Below are 22,967 nucleotides of genomic sequence, written 5' to 3'. Positions count from 1 at the left end.
TCCATCGCCTCACTCTCTTCCCCAGGGATATGCTGATAGGGCCATGTAGAGGCAATAACATTTGGCCCCAACTCCAACCCAATGACTGCCACTGACTTCCAAAGTCATACTACTCTGGGCATCCCTGCTACCTGAGAGGAGCCATTTGGTGGTCAAGCAAATTTTGGGGCCAAGATTTGGAGTCATAGCTGAGAGATGAACACTTTAGTTCCTTTCCTTCTTGCAGTGGGGTCCCATAGGCAAAATTAGGCAAGCCTAGGTATTTTGCAGGCCCACATTCCCACTCTAGTCTTAATTTATCAGAGGAATCTTTATTTCAGCCAGAGAGATCCATTCTTGCTTTATCTCAGGAGTGAACCGACCTAGTTCTCTCTGTCTGTGTGTGATTATGAGTAAATGAAACCTCTCCTTTCTAGAATGAAAGAACTAAGGTTTCCACTTCCTATGGAAACACATGCCAAATGACAACCATGATAAAGTATAGGTTAATTTACAGGGTAATGAGGAGAAGGGGTCAAGATGCTTATTTAAATACATTGAATATTTTTATTTTGGGGTTTCTAAGTATTTATTGTTGAAATTAAACTCTGTTAATAAGTAAAGCCAGTGAATCTAAACTGAGCCTTTAGAAGGACTTTTCCTTAAGCTTAGAGAAGGAAAGTGTTAACCTAGCGTCAGATAACTGAGTAGCCCCATAACCTCATTTTGTGCTCTGATTTTTGTAATCCTATTATAACAGATGTCTCAGCTTTGTTCCCTTTCTTATAAAAAGACAGAATGAAATGTTTCTGGCAGGAGAATCTACTGTGATACTAATTGTCTTGCTCCCTGTTGCTGTAGGAGCCTGGAAGAAATAAGAAGTATTCTTCCCCTTCCCAAGGAGTTTGCCAACTATTTGTGCTTTCTTGCCTCAGGGGGTTGCTGGTAACTTCAGCTTAAGGACAAAACCAGAATTTTCCAGGCACCAGAAAACACATTCCTCCCAAGATGGGGACAGAGAAGGGCATAGGGGTGAGGAACCCAGGTTAGGAGAAATGAAATAGAAGTGGGCTAATACCAAGGTCTAGGAGGGGAATGAGTATGGTTTTTTTTCTATTCCTTTCCCACCCCAGGCATTGGGCTCTCACCATTGGCCAAGATTCCCTGCCCCGGTGAGGCCGGAAGCAGTTCAGACACCTGACTTCTGGCAACATGTGAGCCTGACCCAAGAAGATCACTGGTGACCAGTAAATATTGAAGCTCCAAGGTTCTTCTTTTAACATACTGAATTAATGAGCCCCCAGGGGCATCCCCTAAAATGACTGAGATTTAATTTCCCTCTAGCCTGAATAAAGACTTAGAGCAGATTAAATTTGATTTAGAGGAAGAAAAAAGCAGAGTGACTTTCTTACAACTTAGTATTCTCAACTAAAATTCATACCCACAACACACAAATACATCCACACCAACACCCACCCATCCACCTACCCACATGCATGCTTTGGAGGATTTTGGAAGAGTGCTGAATGGCATGTTATAATTTTTCAATTCGTTTAAATATTTAAAAAGTGATAGTCTTTTATGACTGGGTGCGGTGGCTCACGCCTGTAATCCCAGCACTTTGGAAGGCTGAGGCAGGTGGATCATTTGAGGCCAGGAGTTTGAGACCAGCCTGAGCAACGTGGCAAAACACCATTCTACTAAAATTACAAAAATTAGCCAGATGTGGTGGCACAGGCCTGTGATCCCAGCTACTCGGGAGGCTGAGGCAGAGTATCACTTGAACCTGGGAGGCAGAGGTTGCAGTGAGCCAAGATCGTGTCACTGCGCTCCAGCCTGGGTGACAGAGTGAGACTCTGTCTTCAAAAAAAAAAAAAAAAAGTGATAGTCTTTTAAAATGGGTTTAGGGATGTAACTCTTCTGAAATAAACCAATTAAGGCATACTGGTTTCATCCCACAGGGAGATGAAAGCTATGTTGCAGAAGAACTTTGCCCAAGGAGGTGGCCCAGCCACTGGGGACTCGATTCTCTCCTTTCTGTGTTATGTAGTCCATGCATTTTGAATTGTAAACGTCTTACTTGAGAAAGGCCCTTGTTTTATTAGTGGGCACTCATAAACCTGGCTCATGGACTGAAATCATGTTCATAATTCTAACATAGAGAAATTTCAGAATGGCAAGGCCTTGCTTCTCCTGAGATCAGCAAAATGGTAATAAAAGGAGCTTTTGGTTTGTAATCAGCACTGAAATAAAATTAAAGCTCTGTTTCAAAGTTCTAGTTCTGATTGGAGGCTGACTCACTCCACCATGACAGGAAATTTAATTTCAATACTTTCTTAATACTTGACTCCATTAAAACAAAGATTGAAAGCCAAAGTCAACTAGGAAATACAGCAAAAGTTTGTGAACTGAGCAGATCAGATTCTTCTGGCTGACACTGGAATAAAGCCCTCCAAGGGCAGACTAGCGACCTAAGACCTAGCTACCATTACATCAGTGCCTGCTTCTACTTGGGGGAATAGTTGTAATTTTCTTCTTCCTTGGTGTTATCCCCTGATGAAAGGTGCTCCAAGTCCATGATTTAAAAGCTCATGCAATTCAAAGCAAAGCATGTCAATGCCGCACAACATATCTCCTAGCACCACGTACCGTGTGTCGTTATGCAGATGCTCTTCAATCAGCATGTTAGAGGAAAGATTGATGCAGCTGCTGTACATTTCCTAGAGAGGTGCAATTAAAAATCATCTGAAAACATGCAACAAGCTCAGCACATGCACAAGTCCCAGTAAACATGAAGCATGCAGGAAGATAGATAGAGTGGAGGACAGTGGCTTAGTATGCACTTTAAGGAGCATGGGCAATTGAGATGATTCTTCTGTTACTACTGAGCAGCAGAACCCAGTAAGTTACCTGGAAAAGTTTGATTTGAGTGACTTAAGTTTTGACACATTTAACCCAAAAGGTCTGGTGTTTTGGGCACGAGTATGCCTTCTCTAGCTGAAACAAATACATGATATAGTCTTCTATAACAAGGACAATTTACAGAGGAATTTGATATTTAATTTAAAATTTGGTGTTCAACTTATTAGAGAAATACTCACTAAAACTTGATTTGGGTACTGCAAAAAGAATTTGGACAGTTCTTAGACCTCATTGTAATGGGGTTCTAACATTATAGCTAATGATAAATTACAAAGATTCTGCAGCTCCACTGGGTGGTTTATCTGGATCACATGGAGAATGATCTAGGTCATTCCATTCCACAGAGAGTTTTGCATTTTGGCTGCTATACCATTTTTTAATGGCATGGCAAGCACAAAGCTTGCAGGAAACATTGCCTGAAAAGATGTTCATATCGCTTATCCACTGGATATAAATCACAGATTATAGTGCATGGGTTTCCAGTGAAGGCAATTATAAAATGTAGTTCATGGCATACTCTGCCATCCCCTGTGGACTGGCAAGCACTTCAGGCTCCTATAGGCTCCAATCAACACTTAGGAGTCTGTGTTGTAAAATACCTATGTGGAGGTCCCTGTGGTGTATTCATTTCAAAGGTCATCCCAAAGTTGTGTAGTTAAGTCTTTGGCAATAGAGCATCTATTTATGTACTTTTTAATTGGGCCTGAGAATAAACTATCCCATCACATGAAGAGAACAAACTCTTCCTTGGGACAGAATCAGTGCCAATGCAGGACTAAACTTGTGCTAATTGGTGGTTTCATCTTGCAGAAATGCCTCCAAGTCTAGGACCCTAACACCTAAAGATTATGCCATTTAGGGAAATTTATGGACCAGAATATAATCTCTTATTTTTTTTTAACCTTTCTCTCTTAGAGTATTTTCCAAAAGAAGAGCAAGGGGTATGTATCTAACATGACATGTCTCATTAGACACATGAATTTGGCTTTCCATGCATCCCTTTGGATTTTTTTTTCCTGGGGATTCCCTCAAGGTAGTGTGGGCCCACAGTCTGTGATACTAGGAACAACATAATCCATTTGAAGGAAAAAAAAGAATATTCTCCAAATAGCACTTACTGCCTTATTCTTTCCTTTGCTAGCGGAGCTGGCAGGGTTTCCCTTGGCATCTGTCTTCCTCCCAAGTGAGGTCAAGGGCAACGTAGAGGTTTTCAGCTGGTTGGCTGCCTGGTAGTTATTATTATTGTTTTGGTTGCCACTTAGTGTCTCCATGATAGATCGAAAGGCTCCAAAAGGCCTTTTCAGTTGATCCCCTGATTCGTTACTTGTGGAGGTCCGCTGGAGAGTCCTGCCCTTATCTTTGTCTTTTTCTCCATTCAGTTCAAGGCTAGGCTGCTCCATCTGCACCACAGGCTCCTCAAAGGTAACTCTCAGTTTTAAGTTCTGAGATGTTCTGCGCTTGGAAGATGGAGACTTGAGGGCACTCTTGGGACTTGTGGCAACTTTCTGGGCAGCAGTGCTGTCAGGGCTGGGCTGCTGAGGGTCACCAGAGGGCTGGTTTGGAGGAATACTCCCTGAGCCTGGATACTGGGATTCTAAGTCTGGTTCGCTGCTCTCTGAGGTGGGAGATGGGCTGTGGCCATCCAGGGATTTGGAGGCCTTGATGCTGAAAGGAAACCTGCGTCCCCCTGATGCCAAGGTGTGTTTCTTAATCATCAGGTGCAGGCTTTCTGCGCTGTCCATACTCTCTACGCTTTCTACAATGGGCTGCGGCCTTGGTCGGTCAGCCTTCCTCACTGGGGTAGTCTTGGGGTCCTCAGAGTTGTTGGAGTCTGTGTCAGACTCACTCAGTGACCTCTGCATCAGCTGTCTCAGCCTGGCTAACTTCAGTTCCCTCTTCTCCAGTGGGATCTTTTTATAATTTCTAGAGGAAGCCTGAGCATCCTGGAATTCCAAGGACAGTTTTTCCTGGGTGCAGACATTTTCTGAGATTTCCTTTCCCAATAACTGGCGTAAGATTTTATCAGAATCTTCATCTTTTGCTTTGGGTCTAGCCCGGCTGGAGGCTGACAGGCTTCCAAGAACCTGAATCCCCTCTTGGACTCCTGGCTTGCTTTTGGCTACAGAATCATCATCTGCATCTGGAGATTTCCACTGGGACTTTCTGGAGGCAGGTGAGGATGGTGAACTAAAAAGAAGATGAAGGACATATGAGATGATTTCCTACTGGGTTGAAACGACTCAAGTCACTACATGGTCTTTACTGCCACTAATAATGTACAAGTAAATAAGAACAGAATACAGATAAGTACATAATTTCTTTTCGAAACAATGTGCAAATACTCCATAGTATCAGCTATAAGGTGCCTTATGCCTTCGGCTATAACTACCATGACTACTAAATTTGTCTGTTTTACTGTTTATACATCAATTTTGCGTAAATTTTCTCAGTTAATTCCATTTTCAACAAACTTATCAAGCTATATATATATCTATATATCTATATATCTATCTATCTCTATCTATCTATCTATCTATCTATCTATCTATCTATCTATCTATCTATCTATATCTCCTATTCCCACTTCACAGATGAAGAACTGAAAGATTCAATTCTTACAAAAGAGTAAATGACTTGTTTATAGTCGTGGAATGAAGAAATAGCAGAATCAGAGAATAGAGTAGGTCTTCAGACTCTAGGTCCAGTGCCTTTTTCACTGTGATTTCTCATTTTTATTCCTCTTTATAAGAAGAAAATGTTTTCTGTTGTCATCCTCTTAAAATATATCAAAGGAAGTTCAGAAGAAGGCTTAACAATTTAGGATACTTAAGAACGCTAAACAACAATGTGCTGGTATTACCTGGGTGAGGAAGGGAGTGACTTGCCCTCTGATTTCTGGGCTTCTAGAAATTGTTGGAGTTGGTTCTGCAGCGTGACACGTTCTACTGTTTGTCTGGGGAAAACAACCAAAACACATGAGGACTCTGATACTGGTTACTGCTATAAATTAGGGTGTATAATATTTTTCGTAATAATTTCCAGTAAGTTGCAATAAATACAAAAGCCTTAAAATGTGCATAATATTCATCCTTACAGTTCAGAAATTTTCCTAAGGAAACAATCAAAAGTACCCCAAAAAGATATGTATTGTCAATATTAATGAAAAACTATAAGTAACCTAAATGTTTAGCAGTAAGTCTGAGTGAACAAATTATAATTATTTCTATAATGACAGCTATTAAAATGATAATATGTTTGAGTATCTATGGACATAGAAGTCTTCCTAATTGTGTCTATAAAATGTAGATATAAAGCATAGTTTCATATATATAAATATGTATATATGAAGTATACTTTACTTTCATTAAATAAAAAAGGAAACTACAAAATACTATTTGCAGTATACAATCTCTGACTTACTATACTATAACTTGTGATTTTTCAAATTTACAGTGGGGAGAAAGTGATATGGATTCAGTAGAAACTGTACTTTGAGTATCCATACAGCCATTCTTTCTCACTTTCAGTACAGTAGTCAATACATTACATGGGATATTCAAACTTTATTATAAAGTACAATTTGTGTTAGATGATTTTGCCCAACTGTAGGCTAATGTAAGTGGTCTGAACACGCTTAAGGTAGGCTAGGCTAGGATACGATGTTCTACAGGTTAGGTGTATTAAATGCATTTTTACCTTATGATATTTTCAATTTGTGATGTGTTCATTGGGATGTAAACCCACGGTAAATTTAGGAGCATCTGTAACCTCATTTTTTTTTTTGAGTCGGAGTCTTGCTCTTTCGCCCAGGCCGGACTGCAGTGGTGCTATCTCGGCTCACTGGAAGCTCCGCCTCCCGGGTTCATGCCATTCTCCTGCCTCAGCCTCCCGAGTAGCTGGGACTACAGGCACCCGCCACTCCGCCCGGCTAATTTTTTGTATTTTTAGTAGAGATGGGGTTTCACCGTGTTAGTCGGGATGGTCTCGATCTCCTGACCTTGTAATCTCATTTTTAAGAAAACTAACTCTGTCTTTCCCACATGTATGTGTGTGTGTATATATATATATATATATATATATATAAAATACATATATAAAATATATATATATAAAATATGGAAGGATATATATATAAAAATATGGAAGGATATACTTCAAAATGTTATATTTACTTTTCCTAAATTGTTTGAATTAAAAAATTTTTTAATTAAAATTTTTTTTAGAGACAGAGTCTTGCTATGCTACTCAGGCTGGACTTGAACCCCTGGCTCAAGTGATGCTCCCTCCTCAGCTTCCCAAGCAGTGGGGACTACAGGTGTGTTCTGCCTAGCTTGGCTTGACCCACAGAACTGTAAGATAAATTTGATGCTGTTTTAAGCCACTAATCTTGTGGTAATTTGTTACAGAGCAATAGAAAACTATTATAATAATACAATTAGCAGAAAAAAATGACAGCAGCTCTCATGAGCCAGGACATGTAACTAAATAAATACATCATAAATTTTCTTAAAATGACTGCTGTACTTCAGATATTGGCCCAATGTTCTCCTTGCTGAGTGTCACTGCATATACTCAGCAACGATTAGCTGCCTAAATCTAATTATGTGAGATTGGATTCTGCTAATACTCTTCTATAAGCTCCAAGCACTTTGTTTTTCTCAGAAGCTATCAGTTTTAGTCCAAACATTTCATCACTAAGACCAGAGAAGTCTGTGATCTCATTTTATCTCACTCATTCTTCCAGACTCACCTACTGACATGTAATTGTCTAACGTGGGAACCAGCAAGCAAACTTTTTCTTAAAGTGCCAAATAGTAAATATTTTAGGCTGTGAGCCATACAATTGTATCCCAACTTCTCAACTCTGCCTTTGCAGCATGAAATCAGTCCTACACAATAGACAAATGAATGTGTGTGGCTGTGTTCCAGCAACATTTTATTTATGAAAACAACTGATGGGCTAGATTTGGTCCACAGTCTATAATTTGTGATTCTGGTCTAATGAAAAAAATAAAAACTAAAAACATAAAAGCATTCTACTTTTCCCACTTTGCTAGCTGGTATTGCAAGTCACATGTTTTTAAGAAAAATATTTATTGAGGGGATAAAACAGATGAAGAAAGATTAGCGTCTGCTTTTAAAGGGCTTATTATGTGTCTTTAAGTGAATTATGACACAGTCAAGAAAAATATTTTGGGGTAATTGGGTTGACTGACAACTTGAATCTCACGTATGAATGGAGAAGGAAGACTACTCTCTGGATTCTATAGTAGCCCTCAGGAAGAACTCATCAGCTTTAATTGTAGAAAAGAAAATATATGGGCAGATGGCCACTGTATTAGTTTGACAGGGCTGCTGTAAGGAAGTACCACAAACTGGGTGGCTTAGACAATAGAAGTTTATTATCGCACAGCTCTGAAGGCTGGAAGTCTGAGATCAAGGTGCTGGCCAGGCTGGCTCCCTCTGAAGGCTGTGAGGAGAAGCTGTTCCTTGCTTCTCTCCTAGCTTCTGATGGTTTGCTGGCAGTCTTTGGCATTCTTTGGCTTGCAGATGCACATCCTGATCCCTGCCTTCATGTTTACGGGTATTCTCCCCGTGTGCATGTCTGTGTCTAAATGTTCTCCTATTATAAGGACTCTAGTCAGAGTAGGACCCACCCTAATGACCTCACTGTAGCTTGATAACTTCTGTAAAGGTGCTGTCTCCAAATAAGGTCACAATCCAACATACTTTTTTGATGGGGACACCCATAATACCTAGGCTTGTTGATTAGCACTTCAGTAGAGCTGAAGGTTGCCATTTCTAAATATTAAGTATGTTTATTAACTCTGAGGAGTTGCTGAAGGTTGGAAAAGGCACTCAAGACTGTCTTCCCCCAGAATTTTGGACTGGGAAGACTAGTGTTTTCCATCCTCTCTCCTGTCCTTGTCTATGTTATTGGTGTCTGGGAGCCTGAAGGGGGCACAGTGTACTGTGGCTGTACCAAGTTAATTTCTCCACTCATTTCTAGTTTTGCCAACTTCACCGAGATATACAGTAGGTAAAAGACTAGGGTATACAACGTAGCCTCTCTTAGTTCATCTTGTCATTGGCCCAACTATAGCTGTCCACAGCATTCTGCTCTGGAGACAACTGAAGGACTGCAGTCTACTAGTACATATGTGTACTTTATCCCAGGATCACCAACTGAGAAAGCAGCCAAGACTTTGACTTTGAGCAGTTCACCAATAAAACAGCGATTGTAGCTTGTGAAAGTTTTGTAGATTCCATGCTATGAACAAGAAGGAGGATGTTTTGTGATCCCTTCTCTGAGTATGAACCTTTAGAAAAAACATTCCTTTGGATCATTTTAAAGTTCCTCTTTATGGATATGTCCATACATTACTTGAGGGAGTGGACATTAGTATAGCATTTTTGGAAAGATTAGTTAACATCTATCCACATTTTAAATATGTATGTCTTTTGCTCTAGCAATTCCTTTTCTAGGAACTTGTTTTTTTGAAATATCTATACATGTTCATAAAGGCATTTGCACAGTGTGTTCACTGTGGGGAGACAGCTTACTGAGTTATTAATTTGTGTGCATTTTCCCTGTGATTACATTGAGACCTTGAAGTTTACCTAGCTCACCTAACTTGGGGAAGTTTTGTGTAACTAGGCAAAGGATGGTTGGCAGTAACCCCTTTTTTTCAAGTTTCAAATTTTATTTTATTTTTTCTAGAAGTCTAAACTCATTAAAGAAATTATTCTAGTATTGACAGGGGGAGGGGTAGAGGGGCACAGAGACTTGTAGCTTGAAGGCAAAAGAGTGGAAGAAGAGAGAGAAGGGAGATTTCCCTAAGCTTAGAGAAGAGGCAGAGGGTCCAAGGCCTTGTCATATTGTTGCATGGATTATAATTAATTAATCGAGGTCTTTCACCCAACCAAGGTTGGGTGAAAAAAACCAAGATTTTTTTCTTTTTTTTTTTTTTTTTATTATACTTTAAGTTCTAGGGTACAGCTGTATTCAGAAAAAAAAATGTGTGTGTGTGTGTGTGTGTGTGTGTGTGTGTAAAACTTAAAGGTAAGACTATTTTCCCTCTAAAATTTAATTTTTAAGATTTGCCCTCCTAATCTGTCAACATTACTTTGAATACTGACTGATTTTCAGGAAACCCTCCCCAATCTGGAAACTGTATTTAATGGGTGAGCTTTTCAAGGGCTGACCTTGGTTCCCCTCAGGCAGGTGTTAACTCCTTAGTCCTTCAACTTGCCAGAGACCTACCTGATGACCTTTCATCTGGGACCTTTTTCTCTAAGCATATTATGACAGTCTCCCAGAAATACTTCCCTGACACCCAGACATGCACTGGTACCAGTTTAATAATCTTATCAAGGGAAGAACTGACTGTAGTTAGTCATGGAGTGTTTTAAGTAACTTCATGCTGACTGAGCACTATTTTTTATTATGAGGATTCATGAATCATCTGATTAATTTTTATAAGAAATTTGTTGGTGATAGTCACCAAGTTATTTATCTGTAATTTCCCCCCCACATTTTTCTTTTTGAGAAAACTGGGAAATTGGTCCATCTCTAGCCTTTTCCTCTCTCTCATGTTCTTTATGATTCCTAAAATATTAAGGAGAAAAGTTTGGAGACGATGCCTATGAGTGCTTCCAGCGCTCTGTAATCTGGCCCTGAGTTGTGAACACAGAGAGAGGCTCTCTTGCCTTGTCCACTGGCTTAAATTCCCTGCTTTGGGAGCTTGCTGTACACTTTACTGTTTAGACATCCTTTTGCCTCTGCAGAGATGGCATCTTCAGCACGAACACTGGCTGTGAGGACTTTGGATGGAAGAACAGAAGAGGAGAATGCTAGGAATTCCCTGTACAACTGGAAAGAAGAGTGCTCAGCACAGCATGGGGCTGAAGCCTAAGTACAACAATAATGAGTTAGACTTGGTTCTCATGGAACCAACAGGCCACTTACTCCTTTAGCTGCTTGGTTAACTTCACCACTTGAGAGGCCAGCGACATGCAGGTCTCCACCACCACCAGGTACCTGGAGCACAGGGTGTGCCCCTGCCGCTCGGCGCTCTGGGAGGGCTTTTCCCCAGCGTGGTTCTGCATGGTGACATTTGCTCCATATTCAACCAAGGTCTGTCAGAAAATGAAGGACATGTGTATCAGGACATCTCTGTACATATTATTTTTTAATGACTGTAACAGAATGTTGAATAGTATGAAGAGAGCCTCTAGGGACCTTTCAGCAGTCAATATCACACACCTCCCTTCAGAGTCTATGGTGATGTAGCAGAGCCAGTCCTACTACTATCAATGCTCATCCGCAGCCCACATAAGGAGGGGGCTGGGAAGGAGAGGAAGAGGCTGTCCATAGTGTGCTCTCCTTTATGAGATATGCAGTGCAGTCTTTGTGGTGGGGAGTTCTGTCTCTTGTCATGGTTGGGCTCCAAGAGAATCACTCATAGTCAGAGATGCCTGTAAGAGGGGGAGACTGGAATCTTACCTGTTCTTATTTGCTTGGGCTCTAGTAACTGGATTTGGTCTCTGGTAATTGGTTTTGAAATAACACCTGTTTATTTGTTGCTGAGCCAACCTGATCAGGAATAAAAAGAACTGGAGAGAAATGACATGGCTGAGAGTGGGGAGGCTGTGAAGCAGCTCCCACCCTCCTACAATGGGCTATGGTGAGGGCATGTCTGTGGATTGAGCAGGCTTTGTAGAAGAAAGCTTTGTGTGAGTTTCTTATCACCTCTTTAATGAGGAGAGGGTTCTATGGCTACAATTGGCAATAGGCTGCCCCAGAGGTGGAGAGAACTGTATGGGGGAGGAGGGGAAGGCTCCAGAGGGCCCTCTGAAGACCCCACCCATGGCACTCACTGGAGAGTCAGCATCTGAAGGTTGGCACAGAGGGCATCAGTGACCACAGCCAGCCAAAGAAGCAGGGACAACTTTCAGGGAGGTTGCATGCCTTTCCCAGTTAAGCAAAGAGATACTGGACTTTTTCTCTTCATACCTCCTTCTTGTCCTTGACACTGCAGCCCAGAAGAGATAGGGGGATAGGAGCTAAAGTGGTGTGTAAAAAGGCATGTCTCACTCCCATTCCAAGTCCCTTGAATCTTGAGTCTAGTCTGGGTGGGAAGGAGAATGCTTTGAATCAGAAGTAAGACTGAGATTTTAAAGCGGCTTGGAGTAAATTTTAATAGTCATAAGAAAGGAGAAAGTTATGGAATCTGGCCAAGGTATCATTAGTTGTGGAGAGAGAGAAATTTGATGGAACATGGTTGAAATTAATAATTAAAAAAAATCCAAACTGTTTTGTGTCCATACTGTGATATTATTAGATTCCACAAAAAGTTATTACATCAGTATTAATCAACTACTACAATCTGATAGATTCTTTGACAATATCATGATGAGACTGCAAACCTGGATTAATCTGGGTAGTAGACAGTATTTTCCCCTAAGCAATAGTTGTAGTATTTAAATTTTTAGACTACTTAGACTGAGAGGTCATTAAGGAGCTTCGTTTTCCTTTTGGTTTATGATCACTCACCATGAAAGGTCAACTCACCACAAAGCCATTGCCACCTACCTCACAGGAGTGTCACAGAGACCATGTCAGTATTGAGCTCTCAGAGCTCTTGAAGAGATGCTATATAAACACACACTGTTATTCCTCCCCCTTGACCCTGACCTCTGCAGTCTTCTTTCCATTGTTTTCCTTACTCAGTCCCCTCCTCACCTCATAGGGTCCCTTGCTCACTCTCAGTCTCTTATCTTTTTTTTCTTTAAATTTCACACCCAGTGGACAGAGCCCCTTCCAAGATTATCCAAGTTTCCACTTCCATGGTACCCAGTGCCAAAAATACCATTTGTGTGTAAGTGGAGTGATGAACACTCTAAAAGGAAAGACTGTTTCTCTTCATATATTAAAAAGAAAAATAACTAAAATCTCACGTAGTGATATCAGCTGGCTTTCTTTGGCTTTAGTCATTTCTTAGCTGATTAAAAGTTTGTTTCAAGACTATTAAATATTAGAGTGTTTTGTTAAATAGAAAAGCATATTTTTCTATGTTTATTCAATCATATTTCCTTTACAAAAAAATGCTACTCCTTTAATATTTCTGCAGAACCTATTAAGAATTTAAATTTCTCTCCTATACTCTCCAATTTCATATCACTCTTTTAAAAACTTGATGCCTTAAATTAGAAGATGCACACTTTGCCAACAATAATAGAAAAACTTTCAGCTCTCCGGACTATTTCCTATCAAGTTAGTTCTCCAAACAGCAGTTTCATGTGAGTAGGCACTCTAGAGAGATTTCTGCTATTATCTCTGCTTTTTGTTTTCATAAATCTCTTGCCTTTTATATTTATAGTTTCCCCATATATTCTCCGGTCATTTACCAAGTCTCCTCTACCTTCCTGAGCAACTGGTTCTCACCTCTCAGTTTTCTGTTTTGTATACCATCTATCTTGCACCCAGGAGGGCCTCAGTAAGTACCTGTTGAATAACTGAGCACACTGAGTTTGCAACGTAGGAAAATAACACACGTGTAAGCAAAAAAAAAAAAAAAAAAAAAAAAAAGAGTACTGCTTTCTTAAAGGTAGAAAGTGTATTACATGTTATATACCATAACATATTTTGAACCATATGAACTTGATGAGGTAAAACTCTTGTCTCTAATCATGACCTTCAACCATATGTTGTCAATTTCCCTATCCTATATATCAGATAGATATGGGAATAAACCCATATATGTCGGGTCACTTTCAATGATAATAATGGTATAATTGGTCTGATTCTGGTAATAATGATTTATGTCTGTAAATAAAATTCTAGACCAAGTCTAAACTTTGACTTTGTTTCCAATTCAAAGCCTTTCCTTTCCTCACATTGTCATGCCTCTTCCATCTGCTACTCCTCCTTCAGCTATCCCCTCTTTTTGCTCTGTCACTGAGGGCATTCAACATTTTCAAGGTGGAAAGATCAATTGGGTCTTATGTTCACATATACTCCAGACTCCTGGAGACTCTTGTTGGGCTTTCCTGTCATGCACTACTTGGATGGCAGCTCTGGGTTTGGCCCAGTTTCATGCAGCTCTGCATTCAACTGAGGGATGAGATGTCACCTCTTCTTCTCATAGGAACCCTACACTCTCTAGGGAGCTTTCTTGGAGCACCCTTCATGTGGCTTGGGGCACGGGGTCGAGACTCCTTCCCCTCTCCTGTGGCTCAGCTCCCCACCTTTTTGACATCATTGTACACACTGGATATGACAATATTTAGAAGGCAAGCTGGGGTAAAAAGATAAGGCTACTTGAGGCTGTTGGGTGCAGCGGTTGGGCAATCAAGGCCCTGGGTGGCCTGCCCAAGGGTGGAGAGGACCAATATCTGAATCTACTCCCAACCAATTCTGGACCTTTTGAATGCATTTGAGAAGCTCAGTCCTACTACAGAGAAAGGGGGAACCACAGCATTCTCTCTCTAGCCTACAACTCCCTACACAAAGAATTCTAATCCATTCCTGAAAAATCTATCTTATTCTTCATATACCTGGAGGATGAAATTTACTAGTTAGGGGAAGAGCAGCCTGCCACTTGAGAGACAGATGTCTGCCTGGTAGTGGTTTCTCTGGTGCCTTGAGAACATGGGGAAATTTAATGTCTATTGTCCTCAGCACTGGGGCTTTAGAGCAGTGATAAGGGAGCAGGAAAAGTCCCTTTCAACACCCTGGGACACTGAAAGAGAAACTCTTATGGATATTTATGCCTACCTACATTTGTGTGGATTTCTGGAAATACAAATAGAGCAACAATTCCTTATTGTCTACAACCATACAAAAGGTGAATTAATTCAGACATTCTCCTAGTGAACATAATTTTAATGTTTTGTTTAATATTTGATATACTCATTTCTCATTGCAAAACAGCAGGGCCTGTGTACCTGTATGCATCCAAGGTAGCCATGCTGTGAGGCTACGTGAACGGCACTGTTGCCATCCTGGTCTACTTCATCCAACGAGATGCCCTGTTCTTGCATAAACTGAAGAAGCCATAGAAGAATCTTTTCCTATAAACACAAAGACAGTTGGAATTCATGTAATATCTTGCAGAGAAGTTAGATAAAAAGACAGAGGAAAACAATACCCTAATTTGTGAAGCTTAGGTAAAACCATGCTTACCGTAGCAAGAGAAAATTCTCATTCAGATGTGAATTGAAAATCCTTGAATCTCTGACTGAAATGAATGAAAGAGGATGGCATAGAGAATTTTAAGAGCAGGAAGCTCCCTTGGAAGCGCTCTTATTTTACTTATCCATTCTATAGATGGGAAAATAGGTTTGCAGTAAGATTGAGTGCCTCATCCAAGGCACACAGCTAGACAGATCCAAAGTTGGAACTAGAATCCATGTTTTTTGATTCCAAGGCTCCCAAGGCAATGTTCTTGCTGCTGTGTTATACTGCCTGTAGGCTTCAAGAATGTTATCATAAAACCTTGAACTGTTGAGAACTAGCTTCTACTCTTAAGTTTATAATTCTTCAACCATGCCTTTATAATCCATACCTCCTGCAATCAACAGGCTTATAAAAAACAGGTAAATACCTTAAGTTGCCAAGTGTAAGATAAGTTCATTGAAATAAAACCAGGACCCTCTTGATTTTCTGACCAAGTGTTGGTGGTGTCTTAAGGTAAAGATTTCCCTTCTTTCATGTTAAAGGAAGGGAACCAAAAGCTTGGAACGCAAACCTTTCAAAAGCAAAGACATAGAGCAGTCACAGTATGTGTTGTCATAATCTGTTTGCATTTTACCCACTGAGTGTTTTGTGGTATTTTCATGTTATGCTTGGCCTTTGGAGAAAGCAGGGGGATGGGATTTCACTGTTTTAAAATAGAAGATTAAATATAAAGTTAAAAAAATATGTGAGTGGTAAAAACAACAGCATGAAGTTTAGTGGGTGGAATTTGACATTTAAAAAGATGATCATGTGTTTGAAATAACCTTGAACTTCTTTCTTCTTAGCCTTTTAAAGGATTTTTTTTTCCAGTTGTTTGCTCGGACTGCTCATGAACTTTTATACTTTTCTGGATTAAATTTGGCTTCATCTTCTGAACATGCCAACTAATCTGCTAAAGGAATGTTGGATAAAAACAGCCAAATCTTTTAATGTTTCACCCCTTATGTTGGGGAACAGGGCGCTGTTTATGAAGGTATTTGTGACATCAGGGAGAGACTGAACATTTGCACCACACTTTTTCTAAATGAGCACCAGGGAGTAAGACCCCTAAAGAGCATGATGAGAACAATGTAATCTATGCCTACAACCTTCTAAGAAGGCATCCCAGAAAGCAGGGTGAGTGTTAACTGCAAAAGGAGACAGACATGGTAGAAACTGAAACCCTCAAGGGTCCCTAGAGAATGAGACAGAAGCAGAGCCTGGAGCTATGGCTGGGAGTTAGAGGTTGGATAAGAATATGCTGCTATGCTTAGTCCTCTTCTTCAAAGGCAAACCTAGAGAAAATTGGAGCTGATGTTTGGACCACAGCAGGTGATGTTTCATTTGCATAACGTAAAAGCAGTTCCTTTGTTTTTTTCTAATTAGGTAGGGGAAAAATACTGGATTACTTTTAATTGGACATAGATGATTATACCATACGATTGATTCTTAACCTTAAAAATCTGGATGAATGGAAGTATCTCAGGATAAAAGACATAACCAACTGGTTGAGGTTAATGGCTCAGACATGGAGGCTGCAAGAGGATAGGTTATGGTACCTCTACCAGTGAAACAGATGGACCCACCATAGGCAGAACAAGTTATCTTCAATGGGTCATTCTCAAACTTGTGGTGATTTGGTTTGCTTCAAGAAATTAAATCATGGACTCCTAAACATGTGGAGGGGAGAGATTTAAAAGAATCATCCAATTCAAAAAGCCTTATTTTATAAGTCAGAAAACTGAGGGAGCGGACAATGATATACAGCAAGTCCTCATGTGATGGCATGGACAGATTCTTGGAAATTGCGACTTTAAGCAAAATGAAGTACAATGAAACTAATTTTACCATTTTAGTTCCTGTGACATATTTCTGGTCACAAAAAACAGCACCAAACTTCTAAATAAAGACCAAACACTTCTAAAGTGAAACATTGAAACAAATATGAGCTATACATACATTTAAGAAAGACTAGTACAAACAAGTAAGATAATTATTTATCTGATCATTCCAGTCAGGGTTTGGGTGGCTGGAGCCCATCCTGGAAGTTCAGAACACAGGGCGGGAACCATCCCTGGACAGGACACCACCTTAACACAGGGTGCACTTACACCCACACACATTCACTCATGCTGGGACAACTGAGACACACCAGTTCACCTAATGTGCACATCTTTGGGACGTGAGGAGAAACTGGAGTACCCGGAGAAAACCCACACTGAGATGTGGAGAATGAGCAAACTCCACAGGGACAGTGGCCCTGGCTGGGAACTCGTTTTTTCCTTCTCATCAACATTATAAGAAGATGATGTTGAAAGAAACCAGGTTAATTTAAGGACCAGCTGTATTCCTTGATATTCTAGAGACTTCTTTCTTTAGCAAGTAAAGCTCGGAGGAGTTCAAGATACTGAGAAGCATTTCACATGTATCTTCTTGTTGGATGTAATTCCATATTTCCAGGCCCCAGTATTATGGGGGGTATGTCTATTCCACATGCACAAAAAAATGCCCTTTATTAAAATCACAGTGCTTTAGTTTTAGTAGTGGGGTTATAGGCAATGGAATACTGCCCCTCATAAGAGTGGGAATGTTCCCATTGTGGAAATCTGTGGGGAGAGTCTAGGACCTCGGACTTTTCAGGGGCTTGATAATCTGGGAGAACAAGACATACATGGTCTGTGTGAGCCAAAAGTTACCTGGGCCCCTGAGGGGCCTCCAAGTCAGGTTCAACCTATATTGTTACAATAACTTGCCTTTCCTTCTTAGGAAGGCATGGATAACTCTTCTTCCTTACAATGAAAGATTCTAACCAATTCAATATACAAGATTTACATAAAGAAAGAACCATTATTTGACTGTTCAGAACAAGGTTTTGCCTAGCACCTCAAATCCAGTCTTGGGTTTTATGTTGGACAATTTAAGAATAAGCATAAGAATTTAAAATAAGAAGTGCAATTGGCCTGTCCACTGAGATATGACATGGAAACCAAAATCTTCCATTATACAATGCAGAGAAGTATTCCCCAAAATGACGGATTGACTATATACCTTGTCTTCTAACAACAGACATTTAAGGTTTTTGAGGGGGACATGGAGATGGCTAGAGTCTCTGGTTTTGGTAAAAGCATATTTAATATCTGCTTACAGACAAATGCTGCCCTGATTCTGGGGACCATGCCTGTGGAGATGCACAGTTCTACCATTCAAAGTGACTATCTGAAAATACCTCCTAAGAAGGACAAAACTTTTCTTCAGCTAAGAGGGCACTTGTTAATATGATTAGATACATATGTAATGGTGTCCCCCTCCCCTCTTAGCCCCTCAGTGTGTGTTCTTTCAGTCAGTGCATCTACATGCAGGGATGTTAAAGGATGGATGTAACTTCAGACCTTCATTTCCCCATAAGTATTGCTTTCAGAGAATATCTAATGAAGTCACATGGATGAAGATTTCTGTATCATTTGTTTCCCAGAATGGCTCTCCAACTTACATTTCATCATCCACCCACATATCCATTTATCCATTCAACCTTCATGTACTGACTGAAAACTCCTCTCATGTAGTTTTCCTCAGCAGTTTCCTCTTCTGGGGATTTTCTGCTGTTTTGGTAACCTGTTTTAATGTTGTATTTTATGTGTTCCTAAGGGCAATGCAAGTTGTTTAAAGAGGCAATTATCTCATGTGATTTATGAGATTTGCTGGACAAATTCCAATAAAAAATGTACTTGAGAAGTATGTCACAGGTTTATTGCTGGTATCAATAAAGTCTCTATAGTGTGTGGCAATCCATGTTTTAAAGGAGTTAGCTTCGTGATCATAGATTATCAAATCTAATATGCCACCAATTATAAGATTTATTCCAGTTTTTGAGATGTAAAAATGTAAAAAATAAAGGTCAGCAATAATTTTATAATTTCATATATTGTAAGATATATGTAGAATCAAAAGATGGTAAAATGTGAAATAAAGTGCACCTAAGAATTGATTAAATAGGTTATGGCCTTAATAATTCCTTTGCAAGTTTCTCCTATACATTACTAATGGTAAAATAAGTAAACTGAATAATATTGATAGGAATAAAAACAATAAGTTGGAGGAGATTCAATAGTGATAACAGCCGACATTCATCTAGTGCCTAGTATGGGTTGGGCAATGTGGCTTTTCTCACTTAGTCCTCAGATTAACACTGTGAGGAAGGTTCTATTATCTCCATTTTACATATGAAGAAACTGAGGTCCAGGGAGACCTATTCTTATATTTTCTCTCTTTTTTTTTTTTAAAAAAAAATTAAAATATCTAACCCATTGAACTAGTAAGTGGTAAGGTTAGGATGACAATGGAGACAGTTTGCTATATGAACCAATGTTCTTCATGACTCTGTTTTCTGTCTTTTGAGTATGGATATCCACAATTGCGCATCCCCTCATGACCCCTGACTCTGTAAAGGACATGGTCCCTTTGTGCCTCTTGAGTCAAAGAAATCACAGTTAACTGCCTGTCAGTCTGTGGGTTTGTAGGGCTCTGTGTCAGTTATGCTTTGTCAAGATCAGAACTTGGAGAGCAGATGCGTGTGTGCTAATCAAAGACTTTTCTATTTTGCTTTCATCTGTGATCGCAGCACTTTCAGTACTGTTGACTTACTTCCCTATGACAGCAAAACAATAAAGGCAGGGGAATATTTTTCCTTTTTAAAGTAAATTGTGGAAAAACAACAATAACACAGCCTGTGGGAACACCCCCCTCACCAGCATGTCTACCACTGCTCATGACCATTTGCAAGAATTGCTAAGCCTTTTCTTTTTTCAAAAAGTGCCCTTAAAAAAATCTGTATTAGAGCAAATATTTAAACTACAGAATAATAAAAACAGTGTAGGTAAAGGTGCTCTTAGTAAATGTTCAATGCCATGATGCAGGTTGTTTTTGTAGAAGAATCTCATGACTAAAAGTCACATGAATGATTCAGAAACAAAAGGAATCACAGGTTTGATGTTGAAAGTAACATAGAGCCCACTGGACTAATAACCAGCGCAGAGCAGGCAGAGGCTCCCAAGCAGTGGAGGGCAGGAAGCTGTGCTGGGAGAGCCTGGATGAGACAATCTGAACCTTCATGTTTGAATAAAACAGCCCAAGTTACACAGGCAGTAGCTCTGAATTGAGATAATTCCATCTCAATTGTTTTGCCAGCAACATCTTTCTCAAGGGCCAGCAAAGCAGGCCTATCCGAGGACACTCCCTGCTTTTTCCTCGGGTGTCCCTGATGCTTCCACCTTCACATTCCCTGTGGCTAGTTCTGCCAGGTACAGTCAGGAAATGAAATAATTGCACCCTCTGAGACTTCATGTGTCAAGATGAAGAAAATCAATTCCTATCACCCAGGGATCTATCACTTCAGGAGAGCACTAAAAACTGTTGGCTACCCTGTGGTACTAGAGTCTTTAAAGGTAATTTTTACAAGAAAAAGGACACAAATTGGGAGTCACGTGGAGCCCATTCTTTAGGAATCTATATGAAGGGCAGAGAGCGGCTAAAATAAACCAAGAGAGGAATTTTCCTCTGTACTATCCTTTCCAGGGGCATTTACTGAAGAAACAAAGCCAGGACACACTCAAATGCCTGCTGGATGTAGAAAAACTTGCATATGCTGAATCCATTAGAAAACCGTTCAATAACAGTCTTCCTTGTGAAAATATTAGGCTTGTAATGGTTCCAAGTTCAGCATCTCCACAGGTTATCTGTTACATAAGTGGCTGTGGCGGATGTAGGATGGCTGGACAGCATTTGCAGTTCTAATGGGCTTCTATATTTTCCAGTTGGGTAAGAATGATCTCCTAAGGGCACTGCTGGACTGCCCCCCTCAGAGCTGTATTTTAGGTCATAAAAAATGCATATCATCTTGAAATAACAACCTGAATATTGACACTAGCATGAAGCAAACGTTTGACACAGCTCTTCAAACAGGTCACCAATTTCCATATTTTCCTCTAGTCCCACCAAGTAAGTCACACTGTGACCCAACCAGTCCCAGAAAAAGGGCACTTTATTTTGTTCGGTCCCAATAGCTTCAAAATTATGAGAAACCTGCTGTGAGAGCTGAATAAAGAAACTGGCATATATAATCAACATTTCCCAAGACAAAGCATGCCGAATGCCCAATTATTTACTTAGAGTCTCAGAACAGCCCTGTAATTCTTTCCTCCTTTTCTTTGGCAAGCTCTACCAAAAGTGCAGGCAGTTTCCACTGATACTTAAAATTCCTTTTTAGGCTTTAATATAAGCAAATGAAATCGGAGACATGAAATAACTATTCACACAATTGAATAAAATTTTGTTTTAGACTCAGAATGATTAGGAAGATGAACAGTGATCAAATTCTTCTGATCATTTGAAAATCCTATTCTCTTCTTTGCCAGTAGAGATGTTCTTTGACTTACAATGGGGTTATGGCCCAATAAACCCATCCTAAGTTGAAAATATTGTTAAGTCGAAAATGCACTTAATACACTCTAGGGTATTGGTTGTTTACCCTTGTGATCACGTGGCTGTTGGGAGCTGCAGCTGCCACGGCCTAGCATCACAAGATAATATTGTACTGTATGTCACTAGCCTAGGAAATGATCGAAATTCAAACTTGATGTATGGTTTCTACAGAATGTGTATTTATTTCACACCACTGTGAAGTCCGAAAATCATAAGTTGAACCATTTTAAGTTGGGGAGCGTCTGCATAAGCAAAAAATGACATCCTTATGTCATGCCTTAATAACCAGTAATCATTGTTTTCAGGACACTGTGGATGGGGACTAGTAAGTACAATGCACAAAGAACACAGAGTAAGTATAATATTTCAAAGACAGTGGCTTTTACAAATTTTAATGTAGGGCCTGCTCCTTTCTCCATTTCATAAATTTGGTACAGTTAAAAATCTCTTCAATGAGTAGTGTGAATCACTCCAAATATTACAATGTATTGTTAGATAAAACTGCAAAAAAAAGTCTTCTTCAGCTATATCAGTGCCTCTAGAAACAATCTGCGTACATTTTCTATACAGATGGGGACAAAACAGGATCTGGCCCTGAAGTGAGAGAATCTGAGTTGAAATCTAGTCTTTGCTCTTACTAGCCATTAGACCATGTGCAAGTCATGTAACTCTCTTTCTTCAGTCTCCTTCCTCATCTATGAAATGGGGATAAACACAACAAGCTCTCACAGGGTTGTTTTGAGGAATAAATGAGAGAATGTACACAAAATCCAATGGCGTGGTGCCTGGCACACATAGGAAGCATTTTACATGTATATATAACATATAAAAAACATGTTTTTATGTAATATATATTATACACACACACACACACACACACACACACACACTAGTAGAAGTTACCACAGCACAAAATAAACTATCCCTAAGCATGACTCCCACTAAAGAAAGACTGTGGTAATAGTGTTGTCTACTTTTTGAACTTGAGATTGTCTTACTTGAAAAAGCATAATCTCTTGTTGACAATGCCACAGTTTACTTCTACTGGGAAAGTTTATGAAGCCAGAGAGAATACAGTTAAATGCATGAGAAGCAATTTTCTTTGCCACAAATACAATTAAATCTATTTTAACACAGTACTATTATTTTTTAAGACTGAGATTGGTATTTTGTGGTTCCAATTTTTTAAAAAGATAACTCACAGTCACATTCTCCAAAGGGAGGTAGTAGTTTTTTTTTTTTTTAACTGCAAACACTGGATTGTGATCTGTGTACACTAATTAATGTTGGGATTTCCTAATGTGGAAATTGATTGCAACTGAGAGCCATCTGGTTAGTGTGCTTATTCATCTTTAATTGAGTGAGACTG

The 22,967-nt window shown here is 39.8% G+C and overlaps 1 protein-coding gene across 14 annotated transcripts in view; it reads right to left on the bottom strand.

Moving 5' to 3' along the window:
• SNCAIP (synuclein alpha interacting protein) overlaps positions 1-22,967 on the bottom strand; it is a 152,702-nt gene that overhangs the window by 8,431 nt on the left and 121,304 nt on the right. For 7 of the 14 annotated variants that reach the window (XM_055386536.2, XM_055386534.2, XM_055386530.2 and 4 more), the window contains 5 exons: positions 14,851-14,976; positions 10,871-11,040; positions 5,762-5,854; positions 4,020-5,088; positions 2,629-2,699 (listed from right to left, as the gene is read on the bottom strand). In XM_055386536.2, the coding sequence (XP_055242511.2) occupies positions 2,629-2,699; positions 4,020-5,088; positions 5,762-5,854; positions 10,871-11,040; positions 14,851-14,976 (1,529 nt within the window). The remainder of the gene's footprint in view (positions 1-2,628; positions 2,700-4,019; positions 5,089-5,761; positions 5,855-10,870; positions 11,041-14,850; positions 14,977-22,967) is intronic. The other 7 variants (XM_055386543.2, XM_055386540.2, XM_055386538.2 and 4 more) reach the window with 1 other exon arrangement.

The sequence above is a fragment of the Gorilla gorilla genome, chromosome 4 (genome assembly GCF_029281585.2).
Source record: "Gorilla gorilla gorilla isolate KB3781 chromosome 4, NHGRI_mGorGor1-v2.1_pri, whole genome shotgun sequence".
NCBI classification, from domain to species: domain Eukaryota; kingdom Metazoa; phylum Chordata; class Mammalia; order Primates; family Hominidae; genus Gorilla; species Gorilla gorilla.
The sequence above is the reverse complement of the archived record's forward strand: the minus strand, read 5'-3'. Positions and strand labels throughout refer to the sequence as shown.